Raw genomic sequence first — 17,922 nt, forward strand, 5'->3', positions numbered from 1 at the left:
CGACTAACATTTCCCAAGCACCCTTCTCAGGAGAATATGTAAATACACCAAAATATGTATATATTTTAATAGATTATTTAAATGTACTCTTATTCATCCACATATTGCATTTATCAAACTTTAATTTCTTTTGTTTACTTTTTGTCCCCTCCCTCTTGAACCCCCCTCCCATCTTCTACCCCATCCCAATTTGTTACTTTTATATGGCAAATAAATATAAGTGGAAAGTCTAATACTTCCCCTCACAATGAACTGTCTTATGCACCACCCTCTCTCTGGAGACCACTTCTGGACAGACTGGAAGAAATTCCATTCATATATGTTTTCTTCAAGTTATGAGACCATAGAGAGGCAGAATCTCTGCCAACAGCAAATATTCATGATGAAATAAGTCCATATATAACACCTAAGAGTTGACCCTTGGACAACAAGGATTTCCACTGCTCACATCCACTAATATACAGATTTTTCTCAATAGTAAATGTCTGTCTAGTTAAAGCTATGGTTTTTCCAGTAGTCATGTATGGATGTGAGAGTTGGACTATAAAGAAAGCTGAGCACTGAAGAAATGATGCTTTTGAACTGTGATGTTGGAGAAGACTCTTGAGAGTCCCTTGGACTGCAAGAAGATCTAACCAGTCAATCCTAAAGGAAATCAGTCCTGAATATTCATTGGAAGGACTGATGCTGAAGCTGAAACTCCAAAACTCTGGCCACTGGATGCGAAGAAGTGACTCATTTGAAAAGACCCTGATGCTGGGAAAGATTGAAGGTGGGAGGAGAAGGGAATGACAGAGGATAAGACGGTTGAATGGCATCACTGATGCGATGGACATGAGTTTGAGTAGGCTCCGGGAGATGGTGATGGACAGAGAAGCCTGGCGTGCCACAGTCCATGGGGTCACAAACAGTTGGACATGGCTGAGTGACTGAACTGATAGTACTAGACAACTTGTAGTTGGTTGAATCCCTGCATTCAGAACATGGATATAGAGGAATCACAGATATGGAGGGCTGACTATATGTTAAACACGGATTTTTGACGGCTCGGAGGGTTGGTGCCCCTCCACTCATTGTTCAAAGGTCAGCGGTATAGTCATAAACTGATCTAATGGTCACTGTTATGCTGAATCTTCTTTTGAATCAACTTGAAAAGTAGTTCTATATTTTAGAAAAGAACAAAGAAAAAAAGGATCCACTTTGTAGATAAAATACAATTAAATAATCAATTAGTACAAGTCCTTAATATAGCCAGTCTGTTCATTAATTCATCAAATATTAATTCCATGGTCATTATGTACCTGGCATTCTTCCAAGTACTAATTAGACTGACATGTATTATAACCAAGGTTCTCACTTCATATATGGGAATTACTAAGCAGTGAAGAAATATGTAAATTATTTTAACATAATACATGAATAGATTAGGGCTTCCCTGGTGGCTCAGAAAGTAAAGAAACTGCCTGCAATGCAGGTGACCTGGGTATGATCCCTAGATTGGGAAGATCCCCTAGAGAAAGGAATAGCTACCCACTCCAGTATTTCAATATGTCCGCAAATTTAGAAAACTCAGCAGTGGCCACAGAACTGGAAGAGGTCAGTTTTCATTCCAATCCCAAAGAAGGGCAGTGCCCAAGATTGTTCAAACCACCAGGCAGTTGCACTCATTCCCCATACTAGTAAGGTTATGCTCAAAATTCTTCAAGCTAAGTTTCAAGAGTATGGGAAGCAAGAATTTCCAGATGTACAGGCTGGATTTAGAAAAGGCAGAGGAACCAGAGATCAAATTGCTAACATTTGCTGGATCATAGAGAAAGCAAGGGAATTTCAGAAAAAAACATCTACTTCTGCCTCACTGACTACACCTTTGACTGTGTGGATCTCAACAAACTGGAAAATTCTTAAAGAGATGGGAATACCAAACCACCTTACCTGCTTCCTGAGAAACCTGTATGCAGATCAAGAAGCAACAGTTAGAAATAGACATGGAACAGGCTGGTTCCAAATTGGGAAAGGAGTACGTCAAGGCTGTATACTGTCACCCTGCTTACTTAACTTATATGCAGAGTACATCATGTGAAATGCTGGGTAAATGAATCATAAGCTGGAATCAAGATTGGTGGGAGAGATATCAACAACTTCATATATGCATATGATACCACTTTAATGGCAGAAAGTGAAGAGCAACTAAAGAGCCTCTTAATGAGGATGAAAGGGGAGAGTGAAAACCTGGCTGGAAACTCAGTACTCAAAAAAATATAATTATGGCATCTGGTCCATCACTTCATGGCAAATAGAAGGGTAAACAGTAGAAGCAGTAACAGATTTTCTTTTCTTAGGCTCTAAAATCACTGAAGACAGTGACTGCAGCCATGAAATTATAACATGCTTATTCCTCGGAAGGAAAGCTATAATAAACCTAGACAGTGTATTAGAAAGCAAAGACATTCACTTTATAGACAAAGGTTCATATAGTCAAAGCTATGGTTTTTCATGTACAGATGTGAGAGCTGGACCAGAAAGAAGGCTAAGCAATTGATGCTTTCAAATCATGCTGCTGGAGGGCTTTCAAATCATGCTGCTGGGAAAGACTTTTGAGAGTCCATTGGACTGCAAGGAGACCAAACAAGTCAATCTTACAGGAAATCAACCCTGAATGTTCATTGGAAGGACTGATGCTAAAGTGCCAATACTTCGCCACCTGACGTGAAAAGCCAGCTCATTGGAAAAGACCCTGATGCTGGGAAAGACTGAGGGCAAGAGAAGAAGAGGGAGGCAGAGAAAGACGGTGAGATAGCATCCCTGACTCAATGGGACATGTATTTGAGCAAACTCCAGGAGATAGTGAAGGACGGGGAAGCCTGGTGTACTACATACAGCCCAGTCCAGGGGGTTGCAAACAGACAGACAGGACTTAGCAACTGAATAACAACAACAATAAATAGACTGGCATATCTAGCGGTTTAAAGTAAGATGGCTATTTAATTATCAAGTCTACCTCCTAGAACTAGACCATTAAATTCCTCAAAGATAAGGACTGTATTTACTGGAAAGGTGGGAGGAGAGGGAGGAAAAGAAAGGGAGAAGGATAGGATGAACTAACTTCTGAGACCGAACTGAAAAAGCTATTTTATTGTTCATAAAGCTTGACTATAATGACTAATGGTATTTCTTCTGACTTGAAATAATCAATATTCATCAAAAGCATATGGTCTTGAATAGGGAACTATATTCAATATTTTGTAATAACCTATAAGGGACAAGAATCTAAAAAAGAATAGGTACTTATATGTGTAAGCAACTGAATCACTTTGATGTATACCTGAAACTAACAAGACATTGTAAATCATCTATATTTCCTTAAAATTAAAAAAAAATAGGGTTTACCAATACTGAAGGGAGAACACTCTCATCCCCACCATGGCTGAGGTAATCCAGAAGAAGCTACAGGGAGAAGTGGAGAAATAATCAACAGCTGCAGAAGGACCTGAGTAAACCTGTGTCAGGGAGGCAGAAACTAGAGGTGCAACTAACAGAAAATAATATCATGAAGGAGGAACCGGCTCTACTGGATGGGTCCAGTGTGGCGTTTAAACTTCTGGGGCCCATACTGGTCAAACAGGAGCTGGGGGAAGCTCGGGCCACAGTGGGTAAAAGGCTGGACCACATCACAGCTGAGATTAAGCGATAGGAATCCCAGCTCCGGGATCTAGAGCGGCAGTCGGAACAACAGAGGGAGACCTTTGCTCAGCTGCAGCAGGAGTTTCAGACTGCCCAGGCAGCAAAGGCAGGGCTCCTGGGAAGGCCTGACACTGCCCTGGGGGTGGCGGAGGGGAAGGAATGAGGCAGCTCTAGGGTCTACAGTGTAGCTAATAAAATGTAAAACTATCCAGCGTTTTCTGATCAAAAAAAAAAAAAAAAAATTTAAAAACATCCACCAATCAAACTTTTAAAGAGCATATGGTCCCGCTTGAAATCCTATACCTACGCTTAGAACATGACGTAGGACCCTGAGACTCCAGACGAGAAATCAGTCCTAAATCAGCCCCAACTCCTCATTTATTAATACAAGTTCATTCACTTTCAGGTTTTATGATAAAATAAAATGTATTTTTCTTATAAAAATCTTAGAGAAAAACTGTAAAATATAGGAAAGTAGAATTGACAATTATAATCCTACCACCCAAAGACAGCCACTGTTAATATTTTATATGTTAGATTAGTACCAAAATTTAAAATCCCTGTGGTATAACTTTATATAATGCAATAAATGCCAAAGAATGTTCCAACTATACAAAAAAGATCTTAATGACTCAGACAACCACGATGGTGTGATCACTCACCTAGAGCCAGACATCCTGGAATGTGAAGTCAAGTGGGCCTTAGGAAGCATCACTATGAACAAAGCTAGTGGAGGTGGTGGAATTCCAGTTGAGCTATTTCAAATCCTAAAAGATGATGCTGTGAAAGTGCTGCACTCAATATGCCAGCAAATTTGGAAAACTCAGCAGTGGCCACAGGACTGGAAAAGGTCAGTCTTCAATCCGATCCCAAAGAAAGGCAATGCCAAATAATGTTCAAACTACCACACAATTGCACTGATCGTACATGCTAGCAAAGTAATGCTCAAAATTCTCCACACCAGGCTTCAACAGTATGTGAACCGAGATATTCTACATATTCAAGCTGGATTGAGAAAAGGCAGAGAAACCAGAGATCAAACTGCTAACATCTGATGGATTATAGAAAAAGCAAGAGAGTTCCCAAAAAACACCTACTTCTGCTTTACTGACTATGCCAAAGCCTTTGACTGTGTGGATCACAACAGACTGGAATATTATTAGAGATGGGAATAACAGACCACCTTACCTGCCTCCTGAGAAATCTGTATGCAGATCAAGAAGCAACAGTTAGAACCGGACATAGAACAACAGACTGGTTCCAAATAGGAAAAGGAGTACATCAAGGCTGTATTTTATCACCCTGCTTCTTTAACTTATATGCAGAGTACATCATGTGAAATGCAGAGTACATCATGTGAAATGCCAAACAAGCTGGAATCAAGATTTCAGGGAGAAATATCAATAACCTCAGATATGCAGATGACACCACCCTTACCGCAGAAAGCAAAGAGGAACTAAAGAGCCTCTTGATGAAAGTGAAAGAGGAGAGTAAAGAAGTTGGCTTAAAACTCAACATTCAAAAAACTAAGATCATGGCATCCAGTCTCATCGCTTCATGGCCAATAGATGGGGAAATAATGGAAACAGTGACAGACTTTATTTTCTTGGGCTCCAAAATCACTGCAGATGGTGACTACAGCCATGAAATTAAAAGACACTTGCTACTTGGAAGAAAAGCTATGACAAATCTAGACATCTCATTAAAAAACAGATTCATTACTTTGCCAACAAAAGTCTGTCTAGTCAAAACTATGGTTTTTCCAGTAGTCATGTATGGCTATGAGAGCTGGACCATAAGGAAAGCTGAGCACTGAAGAACTGATGCTTTTGAACTGTGGTGTCAGAGAAGACTTTTGAGAATCCTTTGGAATGTAAGGAGATCCAACCAGTCAATCCTAAAGGAAATCAATCCTGAATATTCACTGGAAGGCTGATGCTGAAGCTGAAGCTCCAATACTTTGACCACCTGATGCAAAGAACTGACTCATTGGAAAAGACCATGATGCTGGGAAAGATTGAAGGTGGGAGAAGAAAGGGACAACATGGGATGAGATGGCTGGATGTCATTACCAACTCAATCGACATGAGTTTGAGCAAGCTCCGGGTGTTGGTGATGGACAGGGAGGCCTGACGTGCTACAGTCCGTGGGATTGCAAAGAGTTAGACACAACAAGCAACTGAACTGAACTCATCATACAGGGTTCATAAAAAACTACAATAAAAAAATTAAGTGGGGTAATTCCAACTATGCTTTAACGATGCAATTTGGACTCTGAAAGAGATTATGAGTCACTTAACGAAAGACAGCTTGCTTTAGACATCTTTAGTTTGGCTCGGCCATGTGACAAAGCAGTAAACTTTGTACATATTGTTCAATTCATAAGTGTTCACTGAGTATTTAGAAAGAAACGGAATCAGCAAATTTTTATATTCAGGACTCTTCCTTCTATGATCACTCACCTGCTTACTTTCCAATTCTTCCCCAGCAACTTTCTTTCTGATTCACTGCCCTGTATTTTAGCAAAAGCAGTGTTGTTTTATGAATTCATACCTTTATTATTTTCTACCTTCTCCACTTAACTAAGCTCTACTCATTCCTCACAATTTAGCTCAGCTACCATGTTCTTGAAGAAGTCTCGCCTGACTCCATTATCCATCCCCAGACTAAACTAAATAGTATAATTCTGGACTGCCATAGTACCCAATGGGCTTCCCTGGTGGCTCAGACAGTATAGAATCCGCCTGCAATGTGGGAGACCTGGGTTCGATCCCTGGGTCAGAAAGATCCCTTGGAGGAAGGCATGGCAACCCACTCCAGTATTCTTGCCTAGAGAATCCCCATGGACAGATGAGCCTGGCAGGCTACAGTCCATGGGGTCGCGAAGAGTTGGACATGACTCAGTGACTAAGCACAGCACTTAGTACCCAGTATAAGTATCCAATAATGTAATTGCCACAAAACCCAATATAAGTATCCAATAATGTAGTTGCCAAAAAACATAGAAACTAACCACTTAAATATCTGTGCCCACTCATAGACTGTAAGCTCTTTAAAGCTTCTATCTTTATAGTCACAAATACTAGCACAGATTCAACAAATATTTATTGAATGAATGAAAGAATGAGCAAACTCATCTCATTCCTTTTTTGCCTTAATTTTTCTCTCTTTAACTTACCTATGTTTGGTCAGCTGGTCACCCACAATTTTAACTATCTTAAAAAACAAATGAACAAAATCCTCTTTGGCCAAACAGAAATCAAAAATTAAAATGACCCTGAGTTCTGCTTATTTATATACCCAAAAAGTATTCCTTCCTAATATTTTACAATTAATATTCAATAACTACTTAACATCACCACCACTTTCTCCTAATGTCCTCTAAAGCAGAGTCACATCTGAATATTCACTCTTTCACAATCACACATATTATTTATTTCTACTCTTCTTTCTCCTTGAAAAGATATAAAGTACAGTAACTCTTTCTCTACTGATGCCATCACGTCTGTCCCGTTCCATTTCTAGAGCCCCTGACCTTAATCTCTTTCAGTTCAGTTTGCTCTAGATGCATCAAAGGAATAATTTAGTATACCGAAACTACATATAAGGAATTTGTTTCTTACTATACAGTATTCTAATTACATAGAATCCACAATTTTTAGCCTGTCTTTTAAAGATATGCATCACACCTTCATCTCTACCGGTATTTTCCTTGTTTCCTCTAAAAAAAATGTAAGTATTTCCCTGTGTTTCCAGGTATGCATTTCCCATTGAAGCCAAGCAAATATTCTTAATGTATATCATAGTAAATCTGCAAATTCCTGCATGGTTACTTTTGTATACTGAGCTTTCAAGCTTTCCCTATTTTCTTTGTACCTTGATTCATTTTTTTATTTAAATTAATTTTTATTGGAGTGTAGTCATTTTGCAATGTTGTTAGTTTCTGCTATACAGCAAAGTGAACCAACTACACATATATGTATATCCACCCTTTTTTAGATACCCTTCCCATGTAGATCACCACAGAGCATTAGGTAGAAATCCCTGCACTGTACAGTAGGTTCATTAATTAACCATTTTATAAAAAGTAGTATATATATGTCAATCCCAATCTCCCAGTACGTCCCACCCCCACTACCCACCTTGGTATCCGTGGTTGTTTTCAACACTTATGACTCTCTTTCCTCTTTGCTAGTAAGTTTATCTCCTCCATTCTTCTAGATTCCACATATAAATGATATTGCACAGTATTTGTTTTTCTCTTCCTGAGTTACTTCACTCTTGATGACAATCTCTGGGTCCATCTATGTCACTACAAATGGCATTATTTCATTCCTTTTTGTGGCTGAGTAATAAAGCACTTTGTCCATTCCTCTGTTGATAGACATTTAGGTTGCTTCCACGTTGTGGCTGTTGTAAACAACGCTGCAATGAAAGCTGAGGTGCATGGATCCTTTCAAATTATGGTTTTTCTCCAGCTGTATGCCAGGGGTGGAACTGCTGGATTATATGGTAGATCTAGTTTTAAAAGGAGCCTCCATATTGTTCTCCATAGTGGTGGTACCACCAACAATTTAAGGGGGTTCCTTTTTCTTTACTGGAGAAGGAAATGGCAACCCACTCCAGTCCTCTTGCCTGAAAAACTCCATGGACTGTCGCCTACATGGACTGTCACCTGAGGAGTCTGGTAGGTGACAGTCCACGGAGTTGCAAAGAGTCGGACATGACTGAGTGACTTCATGACTTCACAATGACTTTTTCTTCACACCTTACCCACTTTGTAGATTTTTTTGATGATGGCCATTCTGACTGGTGTAAGATGATACCTTGTTGTAGTACTGATTTGCATTTCTCTAATAATTAGTGATGTTGAGCATGTCTTCATGTGCTTTTTTGGCCATCTGTCTTTTTTGGGTAAATTTCTATGTATACATTCTGATCATTTTTTGATTATTTGTTTTTTGATATTGAGGTACATGAGCTGCTTGTACATTTTGAAGATTAATCCCTTGTCAATCACTTCATTTGCAAATATTTTCTCTCATTTTGAAGGCCATCTTTTCATTTTGTTTATGATTTCCTTTGCTGTGCAAAATCTTACAAGCTTAACTAGGTCTCATTTGTTTACTTTTGTTATTATTTTCATTACTCTAGGTGGTGAACAAAAACATCCCTGTTTACATTTCTCCTCCTCCTTAATTACCTTCAGAAATATTAATTGCTCCCTTAATAAACAACCTTTTAACATTTGTATTTTACCTGAACTGACACTATATTGCTCTGTAAGTTTTGGGGAGGAAGTGTATATGTGCACTTCTGGATTACTGTTCTCCCTTACAGGGCTTAATCCAGCAGCACACTCTGTCATATAAGTTGGCTTTTTAATTCAAGTTGGCCCTAGAGGTAAAAAACCCACCTGCCAATGCAGGAGACACAGGAGATGTAGACTGGATCCTTAGATCAAGAAGATGCCCTGGAGGAGGGCATGGCAACCCACTCCAGTATTCTTGCCTGGAGAACCCCATGGACGAAGGAGCCTGGTGGGCTACAGTCCATAGGGTCACCAAGAGTCGGGCACCACTGAAGAGACTTAGCATGCACCAGTAATTTACTATCTTACATTTAAGGGGACTCAGTAAATGCAATTAAACTGAACTGACTGTTCTTCAATAAACTTTACAAGTGACAGTGAAATAAACAGTAAATTTAAATTATAATTAGTGTTTAAAATCAGTAATACTTCCTATAATCCTACTCATCTTAGAATATTTGCATAGAGCTTTTGCATACGTATTCAAATGTTATTTCTGTTTTAAACCTCATCCCCACTTCATACTTCATTCCTTTTACTACTAAATGTACGTGTAACGAAACCTGAAGGAAACTGAAAGGCATACTAGAGAATATCACTTTTCGCTTAAGTCTCACTGCTCATAATTATTTATACATCTGGTATGAAGCCATCATATTAATATTCTCCACATTTGGAGTTTTATTTATGGCCCTTGGTGGCTCAGACGGTAAAGAATCTGCCTGCAGTGCAGGAGACCTGAGTTTAATCCCTGGGTCTGGGAGATCCCTTGGAGAAGGGAATGTACCCACTCCAGTATTCTTGCCTGGAGAATTCCATGGACATAGGAGGCTGTTGGGCTATAGTCCATGGGGTCACAAAGAGTCAGATACAACCGAGTGACTAACACTTTGACTTTCATGTCAAAGGATAACTAACACGTTCAGTTGAGTTCAGTTCAGTCGCTCAGTTGTGTCCGACTCTTTGTGACCCCATGAACTGCAGCACACCAGGCCTCCCTGTCCATCACCAACTCCCAGAGTTCACTCAAACTCATGTGCATTGAGTCAGTGAAGCCATCCAGCCATCTCATCCTCTGTCGTCCCCTTCTCCTCCTGCCCCCAGTCCCTCCCAGCATCAGGGTCTTTTCCAATGAGTCAACTCCGCATGAGGTGGCCAAAGTATTGGAGTTTCAACCTCAGCATCAGTCCCTCCAATGAACACCCAGGACTGGTCTCCTTTCGGATGGACTGGTTGGATCTCCTTGCAGTTCAAGGGACTCGCAAGAGTCTTTTCCAGCACCACAGTTCAAAAGCATCAATTCTTTGGTACTCAGCCTTCTTCACAGTCCAACTCTCAAATCCATACATGACCGCTTTCTATCACAGAGCTTAACAAATTTACTTATACAATTTAGCAACAAGAAACAGTAAAAGAAAATGCCACAGTAAATGTTTTTGCCCATATATTGTCACTAGGTTAATTTAAAAAATTCACTTTGGGGAGAATACTATCTAAGAAATAAATAATGTAAAATGCTATTTTGAATAAAACTGTGTCCATATATTCATTTTGTTTCTTTAAAGAACAAACTAAAGGTATCAAAAACCCATGAAGATATTTAGTTAATGGATAAAACAGACTTGATTAATATATTAAACAAAAACTTACAGGATCAGCAGGTCCACAGAATTCTCGAAATGTCATTGTAGGATTAGTTTGTTGAATCTCCATTGCTACACAAGGCCCAGAATACATTTCTGTCACCATTTCCTATAATATATAAATAAGATAATATTAACAAATGAGTAGAATTTAATAATCTTTTGCTTCTCTTCGATTAATTGCACTACTATTCTATTGGACTCAAAATGTTAAAGTTATCTTTGATTTCTTCTCCACCTGTACCCTCTATGCCAAGCACTTCCCACATTTTGTCCATTTTTCCTACAAAAATGTATTTTAGATATGTTCCCTTGTCTCCATCCCTACTATTATCATACTAATGCTTTATTACTTGATATGTTCACTATTTGAAATTATCTTCCAGTACATATTTCTTTTAAAAAGCTCTCTCCTCTCAAACACAAAATATATTAAATGAACATTTAGAAAGATATATATTCTAAGTGTTTCTCCCAAAGAAACTTATAAAAATCATAATGAGTTTCAGCAATGAGGAATAATAGGCATCAGATCATTTTCTCACATTAAACATCTGAAACTAAAAGCAATAAACATATATTGTTTTTAGACACTGAACAATAGACAGCACAGTACCATGATCCTCAAGAGAAGGAAAATGAAAGGGATAAGCTGTACAACTGCCCATCTTACTGCCTGAAGGCTTCTAGACAGTGAAACAGGTGTAGGAAACACAAAAGAGCCCAACATTCTCACTGAATAGAACAGATGGAGACTGGAGTTTAGGGAGGCCGATGAGGCTACAATTTGCTGAACAGAATAATAGAGGAAGTGGGAGAGCAACAAGAGTGTAAGCCTCGGGGATCTGCAGAGAAGTTTTTGAGTCTTAGACTAAGAGTATGTGTAATATATAGAGGATACTACTGAAGGCTGAGAAAAGAAGTCCCAGAAAGCAGTAAATGAAACAATTCATAAATACAGTATAAGACTGGGAAGAATTTGTACTCCTATAAGCTGGAGTGGAAAGCCCTCATATATACAGGGCATCATGTAGAGTCCTCAGAATGGTATTATACCCTAGTTGTTATTGTTCAGTCACTAAGGGTATACAACACTTTGTGATCGCACGAACTGCAGAACGCCAGGCTTCTTTGCCTATCACTATCTCCCTGAATTTGCTCAAACTCATGTCCATTGAGTCAGTGATGCCATTCAACCATCTCATCCTCTGCTGTCCCCTCCTCCTCCTCCCTCCATCTTTCCCAGCATCAGGATCTTTTCTAATGCGTCAGCTCTTTGCATCAAGTGGCCAAAGTATTGGAGCTTCAGCATCAGTCCTCCCAATGATATTCAGGATTGATTTCCTTTAGGATTGACTGGTTTGATTTCCCCACATTCCAAGGGATTCTCAAGAGTCTTCTCCAACACCACAGTTCAAAAGCATCAATTCTTTGGCATTCATCCTTCTTTACAGTTCATCTCTCATATCCATACACGGAAAAACCACAGTTTTGACTAGACAGACCTTTGTCAGCAAAGTAATGTCTCTGCTTTTTAAAACACTGTTTAGGTTTGACATAGCTATTTTTCCAAGGAGCAAGTATCTTTTAATTTCATGGCTGCAGTCACCATCTTTTGGAGCCCAAGAAAATGAAATCTGACACTGTTTCCACATTTTCCCCATCTATTTGTCATGAAGTGATAGGACCAGATGCATGATCTTAGGTTTTTGAATGCTGAGTTTGAAGCCAGCTTTTCACTCTCCTCTTTCACATTCATCAAGAGGCTCCTTAGTTCCTCTTCATTTTCTTCCATTAAAATATACTATAGTAGTTGGCCTAAACGTGCCTTATGTATGGAACACTCTGTATCTATCCTATGAAAGCGTAAAAGCAAGTCTCAAAAGTGTCAAACTGATGCCAAGTAACTTGTCCAAGGGCCAGAACAAAATCAAACATTTTTTAAAGAAATACAGCAACACCATGTAACGGTGTAAATTTCACAATACCAGTACATAACAAAAATTGCCAGACATACAAAGAAGTAGGAAAATATAAAGTATCACCAGAACCAAACTCAAGAGACACAAACCCAGTGATGATAGAAAGGATGGATGTAATTAAACAAGAAGTTTTAAAAGTCACTATAAATAGGTTCTACATGCTCAAATTATAGAAGAAAACATGTACATAATACACAGCAAAGGAAGATATTTAAAAGATCCAAACAAAACTTCTAGAGATGAAAACTACATCTGAATTTATAAATGATAAAGAGGATAAACCCTGTAGAAGATCAATAAATTTGAAGGCATGCAACAGAAACTATTAAAAAGCAAGCATGGAAAGAAAGAAGAGTGAAGAAAAACTTTTAAATTTTAAAAAAAGACTATGGGACAATGTCAACCAGTGTAATTGGAGCCTCAAAAGAAGAAAGGATGATGAACAGAAATTATGGGGAATTAATTAATCTTGAGGATTAATCACTAAAAAGTTTTTAAATTTGATGAAACTGAAGAGGAACTAAAAAGCCTCTTGATGAAAGTGAAAGTGGAGAGTGAAAAAGTTGGCTTAAAACTCAACATTCAGAAAACTAAGATCATGGCATCTGGTCCCATCACTTCATGGGAAATGGATGGGGAAACAGTGGAAACAGTGTCAGACTTTATTTTGGGGGGCTCCAAAATCACTGCAGATGCAGCCATGAAATTAAAAGACGCTTACTCCTTGGAAGAAAAGTTATGACCAACCTAGATAGCATATTCAAAAGCAGAGACATTACTTTGCCAACAAAGGTCCGTCTAGTCAAGGCTATGGTTTTTCCTGTGGTCATGTATGGATGTGAGAGTTGGACTGTGAAGAAAGCTGAGCGCCGAAGAATTGATGCGTTTGAACTGTGGTGTTGGAGAAGACTCTTGAGAGTCCCTTGGACTGCAAGGAGATCCAACCAGTCCATTCTGAAGGAGATCAGCCCTGGGATTTCTTTGGAAGGACTGATGCTAAAGCTGAAACTCCAGTACTTTGGCCACCTCATGCAAAGAGTTGACTCATTAGAAAGACTCTGATGCTGGGAGGGACTGGGGGCAGGAGGAGAAGGGGACGACAGAGGATGAGAGGGCTGGATGGCATCCCTGACTCGATGGACATGAGTCTGAGTGAACTCCGGGAGTTGGTGATGGACAGGAGGCCTGGCATGCTGTGATTCATGGGGTCGCAAAGAGTCGGACACGACTGAGTGACTGAACTGACTGACTGATAAACCCACAGATATAACAAAATCCAAGGAGGAAAAAGTGGAAAGAGAAATAAAGTAGGCCACATCATAATCAGATTAGCTATGAAACATGAGCAACAATAACAAAAAAAGCAGCAAAAAACACTGGAACAAAAACAAAAAAAATGTAGAAACATCCAAAAAAAAGAAAACAGAACAAAGATAAGGATAAAAACAACTTATGTCAAATTCTATAATCAGTTGAGAAAATATTTGGAAAATATTTTTCGAAATGAATGAAAAAAAAGGCTTTTTCAGAGTATAGGTATTTAACCTCTTTGGTTAAGTTAATTCATAGGTATTTTACTCTTTATTACCCAATTTCAAATGGGGATTCCTTTCTCACTTTACCTTTCTGATAGTTCATTTTAGTGTACAGGAAACCAACAGATTTCTATATGTGAGCCTTGTATCCTGCAACTTTACTGAATTCACTTAATTCTAATAGTTTTTGTTTGTTTGTTTGTTTTTGGTGGAGACTTTAAGATATTCTCTATATAATAACACTTGTCGTTTAGTTGCTAAGTTGTGTCTCATTCTTTGTGACCCCATAGATTGCAGACTACCAGTTTCATCTGCCCACCGGAATTTCCCAGGCAAAAATACTACAATGGGTAAGCATTTCCTTCTCCATGGGATCTTTGCAACCCAGGGATCATACCTGCATCTACTGCATTGGCAGGTGGATTCTTTAACTCTGAGCTTCCAGGGTAGCATATAATACCATATCATCTGCAAACAGTGACAGTTTTATTTCTTCCTCACAATTTGAATGCCTCTTATTTCTTTTACTTCTCTGATTACTATGGCAAAGACTTCTAATACTATGTTAAATAGAAGCAGGGAGAGTTGGCATCCTTGTCTTGGAAGTAAAACACCTATACTACGTAAACTATAGAATACTGATGAAGGAAACTGAAGATGATGCAAAGATATCCTGCATTCTTGGACTGGAGAAAGTAATATTGTTAAAATGGCTATACTAACCAAAGCAATCTACAGATTTAATGCAATCTCTATCAAAATATCCATGACATTTTTCACAGAACTCAAACAAATAATCCTAAAATTTATATGGAACTACAAAGGACCCTGAATTGCCAGAGCAATCTTGAGGGGGAAGAAATGCTGGAGGTATCATGCTCCCTGACTTTAGACTACACAGGAAAGCTACAGTAGTCAAAAGAACATGGTACTGGTACAAAGACAGACACACAGAAGAAGGGAACAGAATAGAAGGCCCAAAATAAACCCACACACTTATGATCACTCTACAACAAAGAAGGCAAGAATACACAATGGAAAAAGACAGTCCCTTTAACAAGTGATGCTGGGAAAACTGAACAGCTACATGTAAGAGTGAAATTAGAACATTTTCTTACACTGTATAAAAAATATACTCAAGAAAGATTAAAGACCTAAAAGTAAGACCTGAATCCAAAAAAAAAATTACTTCTACAAGAAAATATAGACAGAATACACTTCAACATAAATTGCAGCATTATTTTTTTTGGATCAGTCTTTTAGGCAAAAGAAATAAAAGCAAAAATAAATAAATGGGAACTATTAAACATAAAAAGTTTTATACAGCAAAGGAAACCATCAACAAAATGAAAAGACAACATACTGAATGGGAGAAAAAAATTATAAATACTATGATTGATAAAGATTTAATATCAAAAATAAAGAGCTCATAGAACTCAATGTCAAAAAGCAAAAACTCTATTAAAAAATGTGGAGGGCTCAATAGACATTTTTCCCTAAGAAGACATACAGATGGCCAACGGACATACAGATGGCCAAAATCTCTCAGATTTTGTTTGTCTGATAAAATCTTTCTTTTTTGATTGAAAGATCACTGACTTACAATATTAGTTTCAGGTGTATAACATAGTGATTCAATATTTTTATAGATTATATTCCATTTACAGTTATTACAAAATAATGGCAATATTCTCCTGATAGTCTATCCTTTATACCAGAGAAGTGCAAATAAAAGCACAATGAGATATCACACCTGCTACAATAGCTACCATCAAAATGTCTACAAATAACAAATGCTGGCAAGGATGTGCAGAAACGGGAACCCTAGTACATTGTTACTGAGAACGTAATTGGTGCAGCCACTATGGAAAACAGTATGGAGTTTCCTCAGAAAAAGTAAAAACAGACCTACCATATGATCCAGCAACTCCACTGCTGGATATATATCTGAAGAAAATAAAAACACTAATTCAAAAAGATATATGCATTCCAGTAGCGGTATTATTTTCAAGAGCCAATATATGGAAGCAGTCTAAGTATCCAACAACAGGTTAATGAATAATGAAGATGTGATATATACATAAATGGAATACTACTCAGTAATAAAAACGTCAGACAAAAATATGGAGCCACACAAAACAATGGTAAATATGTGGGTAAATATAAAACATGTTTCACAGCAATTAAAAAAGAAAATTTGATTATTTAAAGCAAAAATATTAAAAATGCATCATAAAGCTTTTAACATATAAATGTAAAATCTAAAACAACAGCATGCAGAGTAAGAGGGAGGAAACAGATGTATACTTTTTAAGGTTCTTAACTGTATATGTGAAATGGTTTAAGGAAAAACATGGTCCAAAAAAAGTGCCTCTCACTGAAAGATTCAGTGAATGGAACATTTCAGACAGAACTGAAAACAAATATAAAGACCTAGAGGAAGAAGTACAGTTGGGGTATATGAAGTTCAGTAAAGAGCTATGATATCAGGAGCTGAGTGAGACCACAGGAAAGCAGTTAAGAGATGTGGCCCAGGGGACTTCCCTGCTTGTCCAGGGGTTAAGACTGCCTTCCAAAGCAGGGAGTGTGGGTTCAATCCTGGTTGGGGAGCTAAGATTCCACATGCCTTGTGGCCAAAAAACCAAAACATAAAACAGAAACAACGTTGTAACAAATTCAGTAAAGACTTTAAAAATAGTCCACATTAGAAAAGAAAAGGGATGAGGTCAGATCATGGTAGGCCATGTAAACCATGTTAATGACCTTGGAAGGCTTATAATACCCAATGCCAAAGTAAAATAAAGGCAATTTATTACAGACCAGTATTTAAATATTAATCAGAACTCAATCATCATGTCTACTAAAAATGCCAGAAGTTAAAAAAGGAAGGAGAGGACTTCATAATTAATATGGTAAACAGATCCCTACTCATGAGAACCCCTAAATTATGCCCCTGAAGTTACTTTACTAATTCACAAAGGTCATATGAAATTGATTTTTATGGATAATTATGTTGAGGAGGATCTTCTGTCTCATGATATGAAGTACTGCCTACACATAAACGTCAAGAGCCTAAATCCTCAGTTGGGGCAGAAGAAGGGATGAGTATGTTATCCAAAAAGAGAAGTGCCAATTTTGTCCACCTTTCTTTTATGTGTGTGTCTCTCTCTCTTTCAGTGTTAAATACTATTAAAATGATAAACAGAGGGCTATACAAAGCACAAAGAAAATGTTGAAAAAAGAACTGTATCAAAAACATAAAGTGATCCTTAAAAATTGAACTTGAGAATTCTGTTAATAGATTAAGAGAATTAATTAAGAGAATTAACAGAATTCTCAAACCTAGGTTTTTACTTAAGTAAAAAGTAGCAAACAAAAAAGGACTTATATCCTTCCTTAATAGCCCTTTGATTACAGTCCTTAAGTAGTTGAAATGGAGTATCTGATTTAATATCCATCCTCACCAGGACATAAGCTCCAAGAATGCAGGCAGTGTGCATTTCTGGCTCCCTGGTATCCAACACGTTGTCTGGCCCACAAGCAGTAATATATGTGTGGCAAATAACTGGATCATGATAACCCTATAAGATAGTAATTATTACCTTTTCATGACTGCAAATGCTGAAGCAGCAAATTTAAGTGTAAATGATCAACATGGAATCTACTATAAAGAAGGTCAGCCTTAATAACAACAAAAGTAGTAATAATAAAAACAGCTGATATTTACTAAAGCATCAATCTCAGTAATAAGTGAGATTGCTTTACATGAT

General features: G+C 38.0%; 1 protein-coding gene across 3 annotated transcripts in view; it reads right to left on the reverse strand.

Moving 5' to 3' along the window:
- NME7 (NME/NM23 family member 7) overlaps window positions 1–17,922 on the reverse strand; it is a 249,673-nt gene that overhangs the window by 125,273 nt on the left and 106,478 nt on the right. For all 3 annotated transcript variants that reach the window (XM_052653459.1, XM_052653458.1, XM_052653460.1), the window contains one exon: window positions 10,643–10,744. In XM_052653459.1, coding sequence (XP_052509419.1) covers window positions 10,643–10,744 — 102 coding nt within the window. The remainder of the gene's footprint in view (window positions 1–10,642; window positions 10,745–17,922) is intronic.

The sequence above is a fragment of the Budorcas taxicolor genome, chromosome 16 (genome assembly GCF_023091745.1).
Source record: "Budorcas taxicolor isolate Tak-1 chromosome 16, Takin1.1, whole genome shotgun sequence".
NCBI classification, from domain to species: Eukaryota; Metazoa; Chordata; class Mammalia; order Artiodactyla; family Bovidae; genus Budorcas; species Budorcas taxicolor.